The following is a 21,272-nucleotide window of genomic DNA, read 5'->3' on the forward strand; positions in this document are numbered from 1 at the left end:
ATAGTTCCTCTGTCTCTCTCTTCCCTTCAACCTTCCCAGTTCTCCCACTGTCTTCCTGTCTCCACCTATATCCTTTTTTTGTCCCGCCCCCCGACATCAGACTGAAGAAGGGTCTCGACCCGAAACGTCACCCATTCCTTCTCTCCAGAGATGCTGCCTGACCTGCTGAGTTACTCCAGCATTTTGTGATAGCTTAAATTCATCCAGTGATTTGGCCTCCACTGCCCACCGTGGCAGAGAATTCCACAAATTCACAACTCTGGGTGAAAAGGTTCCTTCTCACCTCAGTTTTAAATGGCCTCCCCTTTATTCTAAGACTGTGGCCCCTGGTTCTGGACTCCCCCAACATTGGGAACATTTTTCCTGCATCTAGCTTGTCCAGTCCTTTTATAATTTTATATGTCTCTGTAAGATCCCCTCTCATCCTTCTAAACTCCAGTGAATACAAGCCTAGTCTTTTCAATCTTTCCTCATATGACAGCCCCGCCATCCCAGGGATCAATCTCGTGAACCTACGCTGCACTGCCTCAATTACAAGGATGTCCTTCCTCAAATTAGGAGACCAAAACTGTACACAATACTCCAGATGTGGTCTTACCAGGGCCCTATACAACTGCAGAAGAACCTCGTTACTCCTATACTGAAATCCTCTCGTTATGAAGGCCAACATGCCATTAGCTTTCTTCACTGACTGCTGTACCTGCACACCAACTTTCAGTGACTGGTGTACAAGGACACCCAGGTCTCGCTACACTTCCCCCTTACCTAACCTGAGACCATTGTGATAATACTCTGCCAATACTCTGCCTCCTTGTTTTTGCCGCCAAAGTGGATAACCTCACATTTATCTACATTATACTGCATCTGCCATGCATCTGCCCACTCACTCAACCTATCCAGGTCACCCTGCAACCTCCTAACATCCTCTTCGCAGTTCACACTGCCACCCAGCTTTGTGTCATCTGCAAACTTGCTAGTGTTACTTCTAATTCCTTCATCCAAATCATTAATATATATGGTAAACAGTTGCGGCCCCAACACCGAGCCTTGCGGCACTCCACTCGCCACTGCCTGCCATTCTGAAAAGGACCCGTTTACTCCTAGTCTTTGCTTCCGGTCTGCCAACCAATTCTCTATCCATGTCAACACCCTACCCCCAATACCATGTGCTCTAATTTTGCTCACTAATCTCCCATGTGGGACCTTACCAAAGGCTTTCTGAAAGTCTTAGTGAAGACAGATCCGACGTACCTGTTCAACTCTTCTGCCATTTCCTTGTTACCCATAATAATTTCACCCATGTCTGTCTTCAAGGGGCCCACATTTGACTTTGCTACTCTTTTTCTCTTAACATATCTAAAGAAGCTTTTACTGTCCTTCTTTATATTCTTGACCAGCTTCCCCTCGTACTTCATCTTTTCAGCCCATATTGCCCGTTTTGTTACCTTCTGTTGGCCTTTGAAAGTTTCCCAATCCTCTGGTTTCCTGCTACTCTTTGCTGTGTTGATCATCTTTTCTTTTAGTTTTATTCCATCCCTAACTTCCCTTGTCAGCCACGGTTGCCTCCTACTCCCCTTAGAATATTTCTTTCTCTTTGGAATGAAATGATCCTGCATCTTCCGGATTATGCCCAGATATTCCTGCCATTGCTGTTCCACTGTCATTCCTGCTAGGATCCCTTTCCAGTCGACCTTGGCCAGCTCCTCTCTCATGCCTTCATAGTCCCCTTTGTTCAACTGCAACACTGACACTTCTGATTTAACCTTCTCCCTTTCAAATTGCAGATTAAAACTAATCATATTATGATCACTACCTCCAAGTGGTTCCTTTACCTCGAGTTCTCTTATCAAATCTGGTTCATTGGACAACACTAAATTCAGAATTGCCTTTTCTCTGGTAGGCTCCAGCACAAGCTGCTCTAAGAATCCATCTCGGAGACACTCTACAAACTCTCTTTCTTGGGGTCCAAAACCAACATGATTTTCCCAGTCTACCTGCATATTGAAATCCCTCATCACCACAGTGGCATTACCTTTGTTACAAGCCAGTTTTAACTCCTGCTGCAACTTACACCCTACATCCGGGCTACTATTTGGGGGTCTGTAGATAACCCCAATTAGTGTCTTCTTACCTTTATTCTTACTGTATCTGAGTTTGCAGCCTACCACAGGGCCAGTGGATCCAAAGACCTGAAATATTTCTCAAAGTTGGGGCAGGAAGCAGATCAAAAGCATGTTGGCTAAGCATGTGTGGCATTAGAGGACCAACGCGAAGTTTTCTGAATAATATTGAAATACTTGTTATGGCTATGTTTCCATGGTACTTAAGTAATCAGAATACAGAATGGAGGCACATTAATATTCACGGTATGATCATGTTTCCTTCCTGCCCACGGTGCATATTTTGTTTGTCAGACGTAGGCCTTGAGATTGTACATGTATCAGTAACCAGCCCATCTGCATATGCACCTAGATTCTAACACAAGAGCCTTTGATAACTTTAGCAGCACTTCACAATTATTCCTTTCAATGCTGTTAAATACAGGAATAGTTCCAGGTATTCAGGACAAGCAAAACAAAATGGCAAATTAAGGCTCCATTAACTTACCAAACGGCAGATCCTTTTGGAAAAAACTCTTATCGTAAATATAAAACGAGAGATACTGGAAACTTCTGGGGATTTCAAAGTAAAAGTCTTCACCATAAAAGGGGCTGCAAGGAAAACAAAAGTTGCCAGTGTTAATAAATTCTAGCAAGAGGATAACATTGTAATTGCAATGTCCATAATATTCAATTTTTTATCCATTCTCTTTTCTCAGAAGTAAAAGGTATCCACAAAACCTGAATTAAATACTATTAAAAATTCTGAACTACAGTTCAGAGCTTATGGTCACATTTCCATAGAAGTGAAATAACATCTGGGAATGATCTGATGGAATAGTCTTATAGAGACCCAGAATAGACAGTAGATAAGACAGACAGGAGCACTACAGGACGAGAGGAAGGAATGTTGGATTAAATAAGCGAGTTAATCTCGATAAACGCAAGGAATCATGGGATTTGTCAAAGGTCATTCGGGATAAACAAACAGTGTTGCTAGTGAACTTAATGGCTAATGTACACTGAAACAATGGTTGATAAATGATTAAATGAAATGAAAGAAATTAAGAGTTGTGTGAACTTCTGTACATTTATTGATTGAGTTCTGGATTTCAGTTCATATCAAATCTGGTTGAACATAAAGTTGTACTTCTGATCAAAATGATCTGCAAGTGCAACAATAACTCATCTACACACCAATGGAGGCAGTAAATTACATAATGCTGTGCAGACGGTGAAAATATCAACAATATGCGGAACTAAAGTGATGGGTAAAATGTTTCTCAGGATGTTAAACCACTATAGACGACCTATGGTCCGTTCAACATGAATGCGGACATTGGCAACCTTCTTGATTTATTCACAAAATGCTGGAGTAACTCAGCAGGTCAGGCAGAATCTCGGGAGAGAAGGAATGGGTGACGTTTCGGGTCGAGACCCTTCTTCAGACTCTACGGCAACCTTCTTGGTTTTGTATACTTTTTCTCTGGTCATTTGCTGATAACCACCGCTGGGAGGGGGAATCTCTAAATAGGCTTGGCAAAACATCGTCTTCTTGAATGGGAAATCCTCTATCCGCCATTATGCGATCCCCAGGATCAACTAAGTTCAAAAATCCACTCTTCCTAATAATGTATGGATCTGATGATCGCCCACTCCAAGCTTTTGATAAGAATGTGATCATGCCGTTTGGGGCAATTCCAACCAATAGTTTCACGGTATTGTGTTTCTTACAGTCGGACCATGTCAAAGCCTGCAACTGTAGATGCCGTGGTCGTTTTATAAATATTTCTGTGCAGTCGTGAATGCATCTCAGTGCTGGGCATTTATTTATTATCTGTTTCGGCTGTGTGGACCTTATCAAATCACGATCTGTAAGCCTGTCCATTACATACCAGTACAAGTTACAATGCAAAAGAAAATAGTGCAAGTATATTGAACTAATTTATACAATCACAAGATAATAACTGAAAATTAGAATGTCAAATAATGATTAAAATTATCCAATGTAATGGGAATCAGAAGACATGACTCGTGACTAAGTTTTGTACTACACAACTTTACTTACACATGTACATGCAGAACTCAATCAGAAGTCAACAAACGTGCATACAGCCCGTGGCCATGGACTAGTACAGTAAGAGGTGAAAACCCCACAAATACTTTTCATATTATCTATTGAAAGTTGTAGAAATAATACATTTCATTTAATTCCCCCCCCCTCCAAATCAAAAACAATAAAAAATGGTTGTTATTAATCGTCACAATCTCGCTCACTCACCGAAGCGGGCCAGTAAGCGACCGAAAAGCCAATTAAACCATCAAAATCATCGTAGTTTTGGACAAATGAACCATAAATACACCTAATTAATAGTTTTGAAAGCAGTATTTTCTTATCTCGAAGAAGCAAAACTGTAAAATATGTATGAAACGCAGGTTTGTATACACACAGTAGCTAAGCTGGCGAGAATGTTTATCCTGAATGACCTATGACCTGGGCAGACACAAAATGCTGGAGTAACTCAGCAGGTCAGGCATCATCTCAGGAGAGAAGGAATGGGTGACGTTTCGGGTTGAGACCCTTCTTCAGACTGATGTCAGGGGAGGGGGCGGGACAAAGATAAGATGTAGTAGGAGACAGGAAGACAGTGGGAGAACTGGGAAGGGGAGGGGAAAGAGAGGGACAGAGGAACTATCTGAAGTTGGAGAAGTCAATGTTCATACTGCTGGGGTGTAAACTGCCCAAGCAAAATATGAGATACTGTTCCACCAATTTGCACTGGGCCTCACTATGACAATGGAGGAGCCCCATGACAGAAAGGTCAGACTGGGAGTGGGAGGGGTAGTTGAAGTGCTGAGCCACCGGGAGATCGGGTTGGTTAAGGCAGACTGAGCGTAGGGTGATTTCTCCAACTTCAGATAGTTCCTCTGTCAAAGGTCAAAGCTCGACCTCTCCGAGAAACAGGCAACAGATACCGAAGTATCAGTGGGGTAGCACTTTGTGTCCAGTGACCACAAGTCCATTGGTTTTACGATAGTTATGGAAAAGGACAGATCTGTTATTTAAAATTAGATAAGGATAATTTTGACAGATAGGAACTTGCAAAGGTTGATTGGAATGAGTTGTTTGCAAAAGGATATGTGAGAAGTGGGAGGCTTTTTTGTAAGACATTAGGGTTCACCTTCTAAAGCGATGGGCAAGGTTCGGAGGAGTAAGGAACCCTGGTTGACAAGGGATATTGAGACTCTGGTCAAAAAAAAGGACATGGATCAAGTAAATCCTTGGAGGTGTACAGGGGATGCAGGAGGATACCCAATAAGGAAATAAGGAGGGCTATAAAGGGCCATAAAATAATGTTGGCAGGGAAGATTAAGGAGAATCCAGAGAGATTTTACAAAACATGAGGGAATTCTGAGGGATAAGATATGTATTTGAAAGGTCAGGGGTTGATTAAGGATAGTCAGCGTGGCTTTGTGCATGAGAGATGGTGTCTCACAAACTTGAACAAGTTTATTAGATACATAATTGGATACATAATTGGCTTGATGATAGGAGGCAAAGGATCATGGTGAAATTATATATTTCAGACTGGAGGCATGCGACTTGTGGTATGCCTCAGGAAATGGTGCTGGGCCAACTGCTGTTTGTCATTGATATCAACAATTTACTTGATAATATGCAAGGCATGTTGGGTAAATCTGCAGATGATCGCCAAAGTAGATGGTATCATAGACAGTGTAGGTTATCAAGAATTGTAGCGGGTTCAAGATTAGCTGGGTAAGTGGGCGGAGAAATTGCAAATGGAGTTTAATCCAGATAAGCATGAGGTGTCGCAATTTGGGACTTCAAATCATGGTAGGATTTTTACAATGAATGATAGGGCCCTGCAGAGTGCTGTAGAACAGGAGGATCCACAGGATTCAACATATTTCTCTAAAAGTGGCATCACAGGTGAATAGGGCGGCAAATGTGGTTTCTGGCATGTTGGGTTTTATCAGTAAGGCCATCGAGCATAAGTGTTACATGACTATGTTGCAGATTTACAAGTCATTGGTGAAGTTGCACTTGGGATATTGTGTTCAGTTTTGGTCACCCTGCTAAAGTTGCTATTACGCTCGAAAAAGTGCATTAAAAAATTATGAGGTTATTGCCAGGACTTGAGAAACTTAGTTCTAGGGAGAGGTTGGGCAGACTGGAACTTTATTCCTTGGAACATATGAGACTGGTGATTATAAGATGCAAATGATTATAAGATGCACCTCTATAAGGTGCACAAAATCATGAGGGGAACACATAGGGTGAATGCAGAGTCTTTTTCTTAAAGTTGAGGATCAAGTTCTAGAGGTCAAAGGATTAAGATGAGAAGAGAAAGATTCAACAGGAGCCTGAAAGACAGCCTTTTCACACATGGGTATATGCGAGGTGAAGTGGTTGAGGCAGATACTATAACAGCATTTACAAAACATTTGGACATGTACATGACAGGTTTAGAAAGACGAGTGAACTCTGGGCAAATGGATGGGCAGAGTTAGGCATTATCAGATGGGCAGCATAGATGGGCATCATGGTCGGCTTGGATGATGGGGAAGGGCCTGTTCCCATGCATTGTATTTCTATGACTCTAAAAGCACAATTGCACCAAACCAACCAACTTAAAAAAACACAAAATGACTCTTGGGTTCAAATGTAGCCAATGATCCTACAATAAATAGAATATATTTTGCAAGAACAGATCTAACAAATAAAAAGTACACAGAGGATCTACAGCAGTCCCTCCTCATAACTGATATTTCAATTATTATGTTCATATGATTGAACACTACCCTTGAAACAACTATTGGCCAAAATATAAACAGTACTATTAACCTGCAATTTTACAAGTGATCAGCAATTAGTTTTACGGCAGAACCACACACTCTTAAGGAGCCAAAAAAATTAAATCAAACAAATTCAATATAAACCAAGCTACAATTGATCATATGTTCATTGCTCGATTCAGGGAAAAGCTACCACCAAATAACAGGTTATAATTTTGATATTTTCCTATTTACATGTTCCAAAACTTCTCCCTTCCCCCCTTTTCATCCCTTTCTTCACTGTGCCCCATTGGATTTGCACCCATTTCTCCCTTTCCCCCATCCACTTCAACCTATATCCCTTCCTCTGGCTTCACAATTTGTACCTCTTCTATCCTTATCTCACATTGTCTTATCATCTCCGGCCTATCCAACCAACTGCCTATCACCAGATCCATGTGTCACTTGCCAGGCTTTTGCCTAGGTCCACCTTTCTTCCCGCTTTCGCCCCTCTCCCCCACCACGATGTCTGAAAGAGGGTTCCAACCTAAAACATCATCTATCCATATTCTCCAAAGACGTACAGGTATGTAGGTTAATTGGCTGGGTAAATGTAAATATTGTCCCTAGTGGGTGTAGGATAGTGTTAATGTACGGGGATCGCTGGGCGGCACGGACTTGGTGGGCCGAAAAGGCCTGTTTCTGGCTGTATATATATGATATGATATGATATGATATGCTGCCTGACCCAATGAATTATTCCAGCACTTAGCTTAATGTCCTGAACTTAACTAGGCCTGACAGAAACTGGTAGCTGTCAAACGCTCGAGTCAGAAGTTCAAACATAGTAAGCAAGCTGAACCTGAACTGCACTTTGTCACAGGAAGGATCTGGGCAAGTTTTGCATCATTCCAGCACAAATTCTCTCAGGCCATTTTGCACTGTCAGCAAGCACTGGAATTTACTTAGTAAGGCCTTTCAATAAATTAGCTTTTTGCTGCTCCTAAGTCTAGCATTGTAATTAGAAGCAATTGGCATAAATAACTGTCTATTCCAAAGCAAAACAGAATTAGATGCAACAAAAAAAATTGCAGATTTAAAACTTGAAAACTGAAGAATAAAAATATAGTGAAATACTTTCAATGCATGACATTAGACTACTATCAAAATATTTGGAAAAACCTCAGGTAGATTTTAAAAACGGACAAGGGGTTTGGGAACATTTCATTTGAAAACATAACTGGAACTGAAAGGGAAAATGCAGAAGTTAATTTGCCACATGCTCCTCCACATCTGTTGCTTTGGTTAGGAATGGAAGATTGCCTATTCTATCATGCATATATTTAACAAAGTCTACGCTCTAGGAGTCACGTTGAACCATATTCAGGATTTTTAAAAATACAAAGTGCTCAGTGGATCAGGCAGCATCTCTGGAGAGCATGTGTTTCAGATCGGGACCCAACTCCAGGATTTTTAACACAGAAGTCTTGAAATTCTACCAACCCAACCAATTTTTATGATAATCACAAAAGATGGGTTTAATATTTGAATCTATTTTAAATCCTACTTTTTACAGATTGTGTTTTGTGTTTGGTTTTAGCTCTGCCTTATCCTTTACACAGGATTCTACGCAGAGGTTGCTCCTTTATCGATACAAATTGAAGCATGAAAATTGGTTGGCAGGGAAAGGTGTGATCAGGTAAACCCTGGGTTTTTTTCTACCGAATAGGAAATAAATGAACCAACAGCACAGTTGGGATACCAAAATCAAAAGAAATCTTCAAGTACAAGTGCTAAAAACTTCAAAATGAAAATCATTGACATTTCTACCAATAACCACACATGAATTGAATATTGCTGATTCAAAATTTTAAATCCTTGGTTTGAACATGGAAAAAGAATTGTTAAAGAGAGCAACACAGTGAACATTTGCTATTACAGCTGCACAAAGTTGATGAAAGTTAAAGATAGTCATAGTAATAAATTCAACATTAAATGTGAGTCACAGTGATAAAGATAAAATGCAGGAAATCAACTGTTCAGTCTTGGTACGGTATTTGACAAATTTGGAACAAAAAAATCTGTTTCATCGCCAAGATCACCTACCCCTATCTTCAAAATTACCCAAGTTGCCCACCCATTGTTCAAATTTTCATCTTTGCTTTTTGTTACATTTACATTTAACAATTTAATGCTCTGGACTGCCTCCCATCTACCAGTCCAACATCTTGAGTTCATAAAACCGTACAAACTCTTAATCAGCCATCACCCCTGAACAACCCATAAGATTCCAATCCAATAATATCTCAGAGAGATACAGTGCGGAAACTGGCCGTTTGGCAAACTTACCCACACCGGCTAACATGTTCCAGCTACACTAGTCCTACCTGCCTGGGTTTGGTCCATATCCCCCCAAACCTGTCCAATCCATGTACCTGTCTAACTGTTTAAATGTTGAGATAATCCCTGCCTCAACTACCTCATCTGGCAGCTTGTTCTATACACCCACCACTCTTTGTGAGAAAAGGTTACCCCTCAGATTCATATTAAAGTAGAATAACTAGAACTAATGTGTATAGGTGGTCAGGGTGACCTCAGTGGATTAAAGGGCATGTTTCCATGTTGTATCTTTCAATCAATCAATCTTAATGGCTCTGCAAGTGCATGAGATAGAATGCAGCAGAGCTTCTTAATTCAGTCTGGCCAATTATGCAACTTCCTTTTTAAAATGCTCTTAACCCCATTTCTTTGCCAAAGGTTTTGATAATCTTAATTCTATCCTCACATGCTTGAGTATCACATTTTGCCGTGATTCGCCTGTGAAGCGCCTTTAGAAGTTTAACCAAAATTAAATCAACTTATGTAAATAATGAATAATTCATTTTACATGGAGAAATAGCTGAAATCGAAGCTTACAACAAGGGTTGCACTTTTCCTCAAACATCTTGCCATGATTTGCATACACTACTCAAATCTGAAAATTTCTACATATTTCCCACTCAGGTGTGCATGTATCTCTAAAAGATAAAAGTATTTGGTAAAAATCACAACGTCATAGAGAAATACATCATGGAAACTGACCTTTCAGCCCACCAAATCCACTTTGCCATCACTCTTTGTTGCTCAATACCCCAAGGACCCTACTATTCACGTTGTAGCCTCATTCATGCTCCCAAACTACATTATCTCTAATTTGTCCAATTTGAACTTCAACCTCCCTGTTCATTCAGGGTTTCTCAATAGGATAAAACCTAATTGTCTTTGTCGGAACATCAACCTCCTCAGATCACTGCTCCATTACACTTGTCGTTGGTATCTCACACTTCTTTCTCTATCTGTAAGCCAGCAAGCTGTACATTCATGCATAATTCCTGTAGCTATCTAAAAACCTCTTAAACGCCACTATTTGGTCTACTTCCAGTTCCAGGACTACTCCTAAGGTAGTTGAAAAATGCACGGGTGGGCAAGGATTAAAGTGGGACTTCAGAGCTAACTATACCATGCACATGTGGGATACATTAACTTCGTAGTGTTACTGGATTTTGATCTGGAAACGTCAGTTTCAGTCCCACCCTAACAGTTAGTGAATTTAAATACAAGTAATTAAATAACTGTGGAGTATTTTGGAAAAACCTGGTCTCAGCAACAGTAACTCTCACATTCCCAGATTATTATAAAAACCCAGGCAAGGAAATCTGCCACCCATACACAGTCGGACTCTAAAGGTCCTGTCCCAGTTCGGCCATTTTTTTGGCAACTACAGGCGACTAGGCTGTCGCCGCAGTCGCCGGGGTATCGCGGGCATGGTCGTGAGTAGTCTCCAAAGAGTCGTGTCATTTTCCTGGTCGTTCCTGGATTTTGTGAAGGCCTGAACTTTTTCGGTGACTGTTGGTTTGATGCCAATGAGCGTAGCTTGACGTCTCCTGACGTGGGCGCTGTCGTTGGTTGTCGCCAGGTTATCGCCTGGTGAAGTAGGTTATCGCCAGGTTGTCGCCAGGTGATTAAAGGTTGTTGCTGGTGCTGACTTCAGCGAATTCCAAGTGTGGACTTGATCTGATCATCCATCAGTGTAATATGTCCATAAATGATGTTAGGTTTTGTATGTTTTTGCACTTGTATTCTGTTGAAAGTTTGAATTTTAAAGTTTGAAGTTTATTGAAATTTATTACAATATTTTTGTATGCACTGTTGTATGTTCTTATCAACCTTTTAAAAAATTTTGTTTGTATATCAATAAAGGAAATTCTTGACATTTTGACGGAAAATTGATGTATGAAGTTATTGTATTTCAGAGTAATTTCTCATGGCATCACTTTCAAACAGTCACGATGCAGAATGATTGGAAACCCTACCTTTTATAGGGAAAGTGGGTGAAACGTGAATTGTCTTCAGTTGTCTTCAGGGTCATAGCTTGTGGACATAGCGGGTGGACATAGGTTGACCTCGGTTATCGCTTCTGGTGTGGTAGGTTGTCATAGGTGCGGTCGTAGGTGGACATTCTACTTGCGATGATTGGGTCGCAGGTTTTCGTTAGCCTGCCATGGCTTGACGTCGATTAGGTGGTAGGTTGTTGTAGCTTGTCATAGACATTGTCGTAGGGGAGGTCCAGTCACCGTTTTTTCGGCGACCTGCTACGACTCTGACCTTAAGAAGGGTCTCGACCCAAAACGTCACCCATTCCTTCTCTCCTGAGATGCTGCCTGACCTGCTGAGTTACTCCAGCATTTTGTGAAATAAATACCTTCGATTTGTACCAGCATCTGCAGTTATTTTCTTATGCTACGACTATGACAATTGCCAGCAGTCGCCTTAAAAAATGCCTAACTGGGACAGGGCCTTGTTGGGCCTGTTGACCCGTTGGGCCTTGAGTTAAATCCAGTCCCACCAATTTAGGTGTTTTCTTACATCCAAGGCAATTGGCGATAGACAATAAATACCTGCGTTATCAGTAATGTATGCATTCTCTGAATGAAGAAAAAGAGAAATAAAAAATTCAACCCTCCCACTGGAAGTAATGATTTATGAATGTGGGAAAATTACAAAATTATGCTTCTCTGGCCACTCCTTTATCTCTCCACAAATGATTAACCGAGATAAAAAGGCAAAATGTGACAATTGTAGCCTCAGTTTCCAGGTCAAAAGTCCAACATTGCATAGCACGTTACTAGATCACTTAATACCTGTAATAGACAAGTAAAACTGCCAAAGCAATAAGCAACAACTGTAAAATGTTTATTCCGAAAAACACCTCATTAAGTTGCCTGTCTTTGAATGCATGCCATTTTCTGAAAATCTTCAGCGGCAAAATACAAACAAAAGCTGAAATGTAAAATTTGTTCTCCCAAGTTCATTATTTTAAGAAATTTCCCACTTTATAGTCTACTAGACAAAGTGGACCCGTTGGGCCAAAACCTCTCCTGCATTGGTGCAGCACCCTGTCCTCCCCCCCTCCCCTATCTCCTCAACCCCCCCCCCCCCCTCCCTTCTTCCCCATCCCCCCCCCCACCTTTTAAACTTTAAAATGTGAATAACTTTAAAAATATAACACCGATTTCAATAAAACTACTTGCATTATCACTAAAGTGACAATGGTGAGTAAGGTGGGCCTAAAATTGTCGCGCCATCGTGTACCGTTTTGGCTGAAGTTCAGTCACAAACAGGATAACAAACGAGAGTTTTAGTATATAGATATATTCATTCAATGTTGTTTCAAGCAGTTCATCCCATTATCTGATCACGTAACAAACCTCAAAATATTGAGGTATGTGGCATTATTTCAACCATTTGTTTTTGGCTATTTTGTGTTGTGTGTTCCATCTCTGCCTAGCATATAAATGTTCTTTAGCAATTTTGGGCATCATATCTGAGGAAGGATATACTGGCTCTGGAGAGGGTCCAGAGGAGGTTTACGAGAATGATTCCAGGAATGAATAGGTTAGCCTATGATGAGCATTTGTCAGCACTGGTCCTGTACTCACTGGAGTTTAGAAGAATGAGGGGGGACCTCATTGAAACATAGAATAGTGAAAAGCTAGTGGGAGAGTCTAAGTCTAGAGGTCATAGCCTCAGTATTAAAGAACGTTTTTTTAGGAAGGAGATGAGGATTTTTTTAAATTTAGTCAGAGGGTGGTGAATCTGTGGAATTCTTTGCCACAGAAGGCTGTGGAGCCCAAGTAAGTGGATATTTTTAAGGAAGAGATAGATTCATGATTAGTACAGGTGTCAGAGGTTTTGGGGAGAAGGCAGGAGAATGGGGTTCAGAGGGAGAGATAGATCAGCCATGATTGAATGGCGGAGTAGACTCGATGGGCCAAAAGGGCCTAATTCTACTCCTATCACTTATGACCTTCTGTAACCACCACAGTGCACTTGTTGTATAGGCTTATAGTTCAGCTTGTAAAGGCAAACAGTTCATGAATACAGGATGGTCTCAGCTTCAATTCTTAACCTCTACCACTTTCTAAACCAGAGCTACATGTAGGCTGTCTCTGACTGTATGTTTTCAAGGCAGATTGGTTGAAATTTGGCAATTCATTTTATTTTTATTCATTTGTCCTTGGCACCTTTTGTCCATCACTAACAGAACCACAGCAGTCCTTCTGGAGAAGGTACTCTAATTGGACAGGAAGTTCCAATCTATTGAATAACTAATGAATGACCTGTAATATATTTAAGCTAGATGGTGCAAACTTAGAGGGGAATTCATTGGAGGTAGTCCTTCTGGTGTAGAGTTGACAGGGTAAAGAGGTGCTATTGAAGAAACCTGGCTAAGTAGCCATAGTGCATTTTGTTGATGGTACATAATTATGTCATTATATGCTCGGAGCTGGAGGCAGTGAATGCTTGGGACACTAAACAAGCAGGTTGTTTTGCCCTGAATAATGACAGGCTTCTTGAGAAATGTTTGTGTGATAGTTAATCAAGCAAGTGTAGAATATTGCATCACACTCAGTGTTTTGTAAACAGTGGAAAGGCTTTGAGATGTCAACATGCGAGTCACCTGTCACAGAATACCCAGCCTCTGACCAGTTCTTGTAGACATGGTATTTATGTGGCTGGTCTAGTTGAAGTTCTGGTCAATAGTAGCCCAGTGATGGCCTTGTCATTGAAAGAATGTGGGTGATTAGATGCTCTCTTGAAGATGGCTCTTTTGTGGCACAGATGTTAAATGCCACTTCTCAACCATGCCTCAAGGTCCAGGACTTGTTGCAGCAGGCACAGGTTACTTCACTTAGTGAGGAGTTGTGCAAGATTCAATACTATTTGCTATCAACAAACTGTGCTCCCGCACCTACCACCATCCACTTTAACATGGATGAAGGTTGATGATGGCTGGACCTAGAAAGCTGTAATAGGAGATGTTGTGCATAAAGAAAGATTGACCTGTGACATTAACTGCCATCTTCCTTTATGCACAGTATGCCTCAAGCCATTTGAGCTCTTTTTCTCCTTAGACTTCAGTTTTGCCAGAGCGCTTTGATTGCACACACAAAATGCTGTCTTATTATCCAGGGCTGTCACACTCATCTCATCAAAATCAACTCATCAGTAGACATACGTGCCAAGGTTGTGAACTTGCAAACTATGCACAGACAGCACCTGAGGTCAGGATCAATCCCAGGTCTTTGGCGTTGTGCAGCAGAGAGTAGGTTTGCAAGGTGCTGTCTGTGCGTAGTTTGCAAGTTCCTGCGGCTTCCTCACACATTCCAAAGATTTGCAAGTTAATTGCCCTCTGTAAATTGCACCCTGCTGTATTGGGGGTGGATGAGAAAGTGGGATAATCTAAAACTAGTGTGACCAGGTGATCAATGGTGACCTGTTTCTATGCAGTATCTCTAAAGTAAAACCCAAACCAGGCATCAGTGAATAGGGTTATTGGTTAGCAGGTGCCACTTGACAGTATTGTCAAAGCCTTCTATCACTTTTATGATGATTGGGCATGAATTAGATTTGACTTTTTTTGCGATCAGAACTGATCTAGATAATTTTCAAAATTGCCAGGTAGATGACAATGTAACAGGTTGGTTTGGGGCATATTATGGTCCTGGACAGCAGATCGTGAGTACTACAGCTGCAATGCTACAGTGGTGGAGATCTCAGGAGCAAGCTGAAATTCATCACTACAAACTTAATAAAGTCTTGAATCTTTTATCCTTTTCTTTAGCACATATGCTGGGCCCCAGCATCATTGAGCATAGAACTTTGTCTTCCTATTAGTTGTCTAATTGTCCATCATTTACAAATAGATGTGAAAGTACCACAGAACTTTAATCTGAACTATTGGTGATCAGATTTCTTAGCTCTTGTCTATTGCATGCTGTTTGTTCTTGTTTAGCACCTAAACTGTCCAATATTGCACCTTAAGTGGACTGACAGTTCATTTTTAGGTTTGCACAGCATGTCTTTGCAACCCTTGGCTAGATACTCACAGTAGAGTGGAGAATAAACCTGAGCAATGATGTTACAGATATGGTAGTGTATATTTTTTGCTGTGGATGTTCTGCATTACCATGTAATACATTTGTTCTGCCCCACACACACACACACACGGAGTATTCACAATGTGGAGTACCTTTAATGGATCGTATTTGGTAAGTATAGTGGGTCGTATTTGGGTTTTTTTTCCCCACATGTGGCCTGATGCAATGAAACTTCATGGGAACAGAAGTAGTTGCTCAAGCCTACGAGGGCTACTCTCTCCTGCTGGTATACCACTGTGCTGCCACATCTGCTGATCTGACCCATCAATGGGCCAAGCCACGATCATTGTGACATTGGCACGTGCTCTAAAGCATGATTCTGCAACTACAACAGTGTCAGTCCTGACTGTTCTTATAGTAAATTGTTATAATTGGGTTCAAATTGATAGGTCAAGTATTTGGACAAAACTCGTCAGAAAAGATGCAGACGTTATAGGTAGTTATTTTTAAATGGCAAAAAGCCAGGAGTAATGGAGGTTCATAGAGATTTAGGGTCTATCCATGCAGATCTTTAAAACTTAGCTCTCAGGCAAACAGAGTACAAATATTTAAAGACTAAATGCTGACATTTTTACAAAAGATGGACAAAGATCAGTATACCAAAGTGCAGTGTGGATGCTTTGGGAATCTGAAAGTGCTCAAATAGCCTTTGAAAGGGCTGCACAGGTTTATTAGAATCAAATGATGGTTACAGCATGATGCTTGGCCATTTAGCTTATTGCGTCCCTAATGATTACTTAAGTACAATTCAGCTAGTTTCACTACCCCACCTTCACCCCATTGCACTGTAAATTCTTTCCAACAAAATACTTAATTTATGCTCTTTTGAATTGAATTTGGTTCCACAACTATCCCCAAAAGTTCAGAAACCACTAACTGGGTACATTTTTTGTTTCCCTCAAGTCACTGTCATTTCATGCCCCCTATTGTTTGACCATTCCACCCTTTGTAAAATCACTGTGTATCCCTTTATGATTGTAATTACTCCTTTCAAATGCCATAACAAACTCTGTTTCACTGAGAAAAATCTCACCTTCTCTAGTCTGTCCATTTAACTTAAAGCACTCACATATGGAATTATTTTAGTCAGTCTATTCTGTATATTCCTTAAAGCCTTCAGATCTTTTCGAAGTACGGCAGCCAGAATGATTACTTTAATTATAGCTGAATCTCAATTAAGGTTCATCATAACTTTCTTGCCTGTGTACTTAATATATTGCTATTTACAAACTCATCAGGAAGGCTGGGTCCGTCCTGGGGGCGGAGTTGGATTCATGGGAGGTGGTCTTGGAGGGGAGGATGCTCCTCAAACTGCGGAGCATCCTGGACAATACAGCTCATCCCCTCCATGACACACTAGTCAACCTGAGAAGTACCTTCAGCAACAGACCAGTTCCACCAAGATGCAGGATAGAATGCCACAGGAAATCCTTCTTCCCTGTGGCTATCAAACTGTTCAACTCCTCCCCCTTCTGTCATGGGGTAGACTGAGACTGACTCCCTTTACCCCCTTTTCCCAATCTTTGCACATCCCCAATCTTTCCAGTCGTCACTTTAATTTCATGTTCCATGTATTTTGTATTTTTATGACTGTTGACAGATCAATTTCCCTCCTGGGTAAAATAAAGTTCTATTGTATCGTATTTAAAAGTTCAGAACCTAAATGCGCTTTTCAACCTAACCTGCTACTATCAATAAATATATACCCAACTATCTCTTGGTTTCCTTTTTTTTTGCTACGACTCCAAGGCTTAATCATCACAAGACAATACATAATCTGCTTTATGTGATGTCTAATGTGATGCTTTAAGGCCTAGGCGATTCAAGTGCTCATCAATTCATTGAACAGAGGTCAATTAACGGAATAGAGAGAAGATGGATGGACAGAAAAATATCTGCTGGTAAAGCAAGTCGAGGAAAACAGGGCACAATTGTAAAATTACATTCAGGCCTTTAGAAAAGGGCTGACGAAGATTCCTTCACACAAAAGCTCGTGGCCTTTGCTGTCGCTCACAAAACATTAGGTGCAAGTTCAAATAATTTTAAATCTTACATCAATTGGGAATGTTCTTATTGAATGGGAATACTAGTTAAGGGATTTAATCAGTTACCCCTATTCCTATCTGTAGAGATGGGCAAACAACTCAAGTAGTAAAACAAAATTCTTACAGGATCAATGATAATGACACGAGACATTCGGCAAGATAAGACAGATTAACTATGTCACTAACTAGTATAAAATGTAAATACAAAGAACCATGCTAAAAATTATGTCTTATTCATTTTAAAAAATGTTGCTGGGATATTATTACATAAATGTTTAACAAATTGAAAGTATAGGATAAGTTAATTAGAAGAACACTAGTTGCAAAGCCAATGAAGACAAGTCAGAAATGTAAATTGTTTATATGAAAGCAGAATCATTTCACAGTGATTGTACAATTCACTTACAGGATTAATGTATGAACAAAAATATTAAAAATTACATTGGCAAATGAATGAAGAAAAAGGTGAAGGAAATCATGTAGGTGAATGTAATTAGAATTAGTGTTCAATTGAATCAAATGCAACTGTTCAATGTTCATTTATCCAAATGAAAAAAAAATGCAACCTTGTAAACATTTTTGGTTTAGTTTCTATTTTCTAAACTTTATGCCAAAGTGCCCAGTGTGGTTTTCTTATTGTTAATGTTGCAAAGAGACGTACACAGGCCCAAATCTTGGAGCTTAGTGATGAGTTTTGAGGGGATGATAGTAGCTGTAAATTACTTTCCCTCCTGGGATAAAGTTCTATCGTATCGTATTGTCGGGGATGGTGGAACAGAGCTGTACTCAATGAACAGCAGCCCAACATATGTGTTCCAGTTGTACAGAAGGGCCACAACAGAGTGGAGAGCTAGTTTCATAGCATCTGCTGTTGATCTGTTGTTGCGATAGGCAAATTGAAGATCCATATAGCGTCCGAGGCAGGAAATAATTTGCATCATAACCAACTTCCTAAAGCACTTTATTACAATGGATACAACTCTGGTTGATGATAGTCATTGAGTGAGGTCACCGTGCTCTTTTGGGCATTGATATAATAGATGCCCTTCTGAAGTATGTGGGAACCTCAGACCACAGCAACAAGAGGTTGAAAACTCCAGCCAGTTGGTGCACAGGAGTTCTTTACCACTCATCCTAGTGCACAGTCTGGACTAGATGCTTTGCATGGATTCACAGATAAGTATCACAGATAAACATCATACACAATGATTTGCCACTCCTACCCCCAAGGGAGTGCGGAATGAAATAAATGGAAATGACTGATATTTGGGTGAGACGAAAGAAACAAAATAATATTCCAATAAAGTGCTGGGTCTTCCCTATGTTTTGTTCATCTTTCTTGATTCACACTTTGTGTTAAACTGAAAATATTTTGCAACATTCATTATTTTTTTCAGCAAAGCCAAGTTCCTAAAAGGCTACATATATCATTAAAAGGAAACTGTGATGGTAAAAATGATATAAAGATCACTACTTACTGTAGCAAAATATCATTTTGTTCAGTGCATAGTATAGCAATATTAAAAAATCAGGTCAATACCCTTTAATAATTGTTTATCCATAAAGGGAGACAGGAGAAATGTGTTAATACAATGGCTATAATTAGTAATCAAACAGTTCAATAGCCAAACAGCATTAATAAGGTAGCGAGGGATGTTCATGTTATCTGTTCATAGGCAAGCGCCATGGACAAAAACATATTCAAAACATATGTCAAATCAATATCGAATATGGAAACTGCTACAGTTTGTGGTTACCTTAGAGATTTTTCAACTAATTTTGTCCGATAAACCTCTTCTTGGTCCAGCTTTATGGTACAAAAACAATCTCGCATCTTGTTTGGCCCATGGTATGGAGGTAGGTTCTTGGCTTCACCTGTTAATCAGCAAAATTTACATTAAATTTTACATCAAAATTCATAATACAACTTTTCAGCAAAAAAAATATGCACGCCAAATGCACATACGCGTTCATGTGTGAAAAACGACTATTATTTCCAACAGTCTGTAGTTCTTGGACTACATGCACAATGTCAGGCCTATCGTGAGTATGTATATTCTGCTATTTATAGAAAGGTTATTGAACAGAGATACTTTTTGCAACACAAAGAAAAAATTGTTTTGTTTTTTCTATTTTGCTTTTTCCTTACACATCCCAATTCTCTTGGTATTGAATAAAAGAACAATGGTCATAAAATGTATGACTAAGTTATGAAGAAAGAGTTCATATATGCGACTCGACTAAGCATACAGAAGTACTTGAAGTAAATTCGCACATTAATTGATAATCAGCTCAAAAATGTGGTAATTGGCTTTTCTAATATATTTTATATTTTAACCCTTGTAATTAATTAATATAGTTATATAATCTTGCACTTAAATTTAATATTTACTCCTTCTATCCAGAGATGCTGCCGGTCCCACTGAGTTACTCCAGCATTTTTTGTCATCACAGAAAAATCATAGGTGCTCTTGAGGAAACGACAACTAACATTTATTATGACACAGGATTAGTTTACATCTCAAAGGGACAAGAGATCTATTTGACAAAAGAGCCAATGCCCAAACGTTAAAAAAAGTTTGAAAAATTTGAAAAGTAGAAATCCTGGTGACGAGTTACATATCACAATCAAATAGACAGTAGGAAATAAAGTGCAGGTGTATAAAAACATTTAGGAAAAGTCAGAATCTGTATTTGTCCAAAATATCAGTGAAACAAATTCACTAAACAGAAACAGATATTAGAGCAAACTGAAAATGACAGCACATAAATGTAAATAACAAAAACATCGATTGGTTGAATAATTATTTGGCATAAGTAATTACAGTGCAGGAAGAGGATACGGGCAAAAGATCAAGAAAATTAATATTAAGTAGGGAGGGACAGTCTTAAAAACAATAAAAATTACAGCACTGAGTGACAAATCACAGCATTCGGTGGTTCCAATCTTATTTTTAACAGAATTGGAAAATCGTACACAAGATTACATAAATCCCAAAATGATCATCTCAAAGTCAAAGAGAGGAGGGAGGAAACATTTCACCAAATTAATTTCCCCTACCTCACTCACCTCCATCCTATCCCCCCTGGTCAAATCCCTCCCTACCTATGTCCAAGACACCTCACATGCTCTCCGTCTCCTCAATAACTTCCGGTTTCCAGGTCCCCACTCCCTCATCTTTACCATGGATGTCCAATCACTCTACATCCCCCACAAGGATGGACTTGAAGCCCTCCGTTTCTTCCTCGACCGCAGAACCAGCCAATCTCCATCTACTAATACTCTCCTCTGCCTAGCAGAGCTGGTTCTTAACCTCAACAACTTCTCCTTTGACTCCTCCCACTTCCTCCAAATCCGAGGCGTAGCTATGGGCACTCGCATGGGCCCTAGCTATGCATGCCTCTTTGTAGGGTATGTCGAACAATCCCTGTTCCAGGCATACACTGGCCCCATCCCCAAACTCTACATTGACGACTGCATTGGCGCTACCTCTTGTACCCATGCAGAACTCACTGACTTCATAAATTTCACCACTAATTTCCATTCTGCTCTTAAATACACTTGGACCATCTCCGACATCTCCCTACCGTTTCTGGATCTCACCATCTCCATCGCACGAGACAGACTACTGACCGACATCTACTACAAACCTACTCACTCCCATAGCTATCTTTACTACACTTCTTCCCACCCTGTTCCCTGTAAAACCTCTATCCCCTACTCCCAACTCAACTCCCCCTCCCACTGCCAGCCTGACCTTCCTGCCATGGGCCTCCTCCATTGTCATAGTGAGGCCCAGCACAAATTGGAGGAACAGCATCTCATATTTTGCTTTGGCAGTTTACACCCC

At 40.2% G+C, this 21,272-nt stretch overlaps 1 protein-coding gene across 2 annotated transcripts in view; it reads right to left on the reverse strand.

The window, feature by feature from the left end:
- The window catches only part of rasa2 (RAS p21 protein activator 2), a 147,626-nt gene that overhangs the window by 95,916 nt on the left and 30,438 nt on the right, over nt 1–21,272 (reverse strand). For both annotated transcript variants that reach the window (XM_078410373.1, XM_078410374.1), the window contains 2 exons: nt 19,179–19,296; nt 2,608–2,711 (listed from right to left, as the gene is read on the reverse strand). In XM_078410373.1, coding sequence (XP_078266499.1) covers nt 2,608–2,711; nt 19,179–19,296 — 222 coding nt within the window. Of the gene's footprint in view, nt 1–2,607; nt 2,712–19,178; nt 19,297–21,272 lie in introns of those variants that run through there.

The sequence above is a fragment of the Rhinoraja longicauda genome, chromosome 13 (assembly GCF_053455715.1).
Source record: "Rhinoraja longicauda isolate Sanriku21f chromosome 13, sRhiLon1.1, whole genome shotgun sequence".
Taxonomy (NCBI): Eukaryota; Metazoa; Chordata; class Chondrichthyes; order Rajiformes; family Arhynchobatidae; genus Rhinoraja; species Rhinoraja longicauda.